Source organism: Myotis brandtii, unplaced genomic scaffold, assembly GCF_000412655.1.
Source record: "Myotis brandtii unplaced genomic scaffold, ASM41265v1 scaffold2561, whole genome shotgun sequence".
In the NCBI taxonomy this organism is placed as follows: domain Eukaryota; kingdom Metazoa; phylum Chordata; class Mammalia; order Chiroptera; family Vespertilionidae; genus Myotis; species Myotis brandtii.
The window spans coordinates 513,735-515,947 of NW_005359721.1; the positions used below are offsets into that span (position 1 = coordinate 513,735).

Below are 2,213 nucleotides of genomic sequence, written 5' to 3' on the forward strand. Positions count from 1 at the left end.
CGGTGGCGCATGAAGCTGTCCCGCCACATGAACTTCTTGGCGCAGACGCCGCACTCGTAGGGCTTGAGGCCTGTGTGTGTCTTCATGTGCTCGGTCAGGTGGTGCTTCATCTTGAACTTTTTGTTGCACACGGGGCAGTCAAAGGGCCGCAGGTTGAGGTGCATGTTCACGTGACGATCTCGCATGCTCTTGTGGGAGAAGGCCTTCCCGCAGTGGCACAGAAAGATCTTATTCCCGTCCCCGCTGCCTGTCCCTCCAGGGGTCCCACCAGCGCCACCCGGGACACCCAGGCTCCCTGCGGATGTGCCCCTCAGAGTCACAGCCCCGTGTTCAGCTTGGTTCCCTGGCGGCTGGCCTGGAGCCTGTGAGGAGGAGGAAGGCGATGGGAAGACTAGGATCTGGTTGCCCTGCACGTCTACAGGAAGCAGGGGCCTTGATGGGAGGGAGGGGGCATAGGAGGAAGGGGTGGGCCTCCCTGAATCATCAAGCTCTGCCCCAGGACCCCCACCCTCATAGGGGCCAAAGTCATTGGAGGACTCACAGAAATTGACCTGCTCCTCTCCCTTGCCTGGAGGCTCAGTCAGGGTCCGGACATCACTTATGCTAAGGGTGGCCTCGGGTCCTCCCCCCGCTGAAACCCCCGACCCTCCCCCTAGCTCCTCTTCTTCATCATCCTCACAGGTCAAAACCAGGTCTTCCTCCTCCTCCTCTTCCAGATCTTGGTCTTGGGAAGCCAGGGGCGCTGATGCTGGGCAGCTTCCACCCCGCTTTACATATATCCAGTGCTTCTGTGGCATGATGCTGGGGGGCGCATAGGTGGGCCGTCGGAGCCCCGCCCCAGGAACCATCGAACCCCTGCCGTCCCCACCATCATCGCACAGCTCATCTGCCTCCAGTAGCAGCTTCCCAGAGGTAGTGCTCCCACTGCCAACCACAGGGACTGGGAATACAGGGCCACCTCCTCGACGCTCCCCGCTGCCCACTGCAGAAGCCGCAAACACCTCTTGGGAGGAAGATGAGAAATCAGTAGACTCTCGGGGGCTGAAGTAGTTGCTGCTGCTGGGGGATTGATTCTCACTGGCCCGACTGGAGGCATGGGAGCGCACAGAGCCCACGGTGGCAGAGGCCACAGTGGCCCCACTCCCTGATGGGACCCCAGCACCAGGGGCAGTGACTGAGGAGGCTGCAGCCGTGGTCACGGTGGTGGTGGCAGAGGCCCGACCTTCGCGAAGGAGTTCCGTGCATTTATCCACAATGTGCCACATTTGGAGCACAGAACCCACTGTGAGGAAGTTGACAATGTCAGCAGCGGCCATGCTGAGGCGACCAGTGTAAGCTGAAGCCAGGACAGTCTCGAAGGCGCCAGGGTCCATGACGCTGGGCAGTGAGATGGAGGTCATGCCCTTGAGTAGGACCTGGTCGTGGAAGTAAGGGGAGGAGGCAGCCAGGACAGCACGATGAGCTCTGAACTCCCGGCCCTGCACTCGGATGGACACATCGCAGAGCTGGCCCTGTAGTCGCTGCTGATTGAGGGATTCCAGGAGGGCACTGGTTACCTCCGGGAAGGACACGTGTACCACTGCAGCTGCAGGCAGGGGCAGTGGGGGCGGGGCCAGCGACAGAGGCACAGGGAGTGCTGCCCCACTTGGAGACAAAGGAGATGGCTCCATGGTGTGGAGGGTGGAGGGAGGTGGTACCCCCCCAGCCACAGGAACAAGGGAAGGAGGAGGGCGGCCGGGGGGGTCTCTGGAAAGAAAAAAAGAATGATAACACAATGAAACAGCCCTTTACAGTTTAAAAATATGTTCACACCCATTTTTTGAGTAACTCCCCACACAATGCTGTGAAGTTAGGTATTCCTCTCAACACCACTTGAAAGGTGAGGAAACTGAGGCTAAGAAATACCAAGAGATTATTCATGGCCACAGCCATCAAGTGGCAGCGCCAGCAAACTCAGTTGTCCTGACTCCAATTCAGTGCTTTCCTTGGAGGTTAGAGAAATAGGTACTCTATGGGAATGGGGTGCCTCCCCTTGGAATTTCCCATTTGCCAGAGAGCCTCTTTCCAAAATTTACCTTGTTGATGTTTTGCACCCTTTTCTTGGGAGGGGGGCAGGTCTGCTCCGTTACTGAAAAACACTCTCTCTCTGCAGTTCCCTTTAGGCAATGCTCCAGGCTCTTTCGAGGGTCACGCCCCTTTTGCCCCCCCACGTC

General features: G+C 58.5%; 2 protein-coding genes across 5 annotated transcripts in view; both read right to left on the reverse strand.

Moving 5' to 3' along the window:
- The window catches only part of ZBTB22 (zinc finger and BTB domain containing 22), a 3,117-nt gene extending 910 nt beyond the window's left edge, over positions 1-2,207 (reverse strand). The window contains exons 1-2 of the mRNA XM_005867958.2: positions 2,076-2,207; positions 3-1,746 (exon numbers count right to left, since the gene is read on the reverse strand). Of these exons, the coding sequence (XP_005868020.1) occupies positions 3-1,670 (1,668 nt within the window). The 5' untranslated portion in view covers positions 1,671-1,746; positions 2,076-2,207. The remainder of the gene's footprint in view (positions 1-2; positions 1,747-2,075) is intronic.
- The window catches only part of LOC102253500 (ral guanine nucleotide dissociation stimulator-like 2), a 31,644-nt gene that overhangs the window by 23,368 nt on the left and 6,063 nt on the right, over positions 1-2,213 (reverse strand). The gene's annotated exons all lie outside the window — the stretch shown is intronic.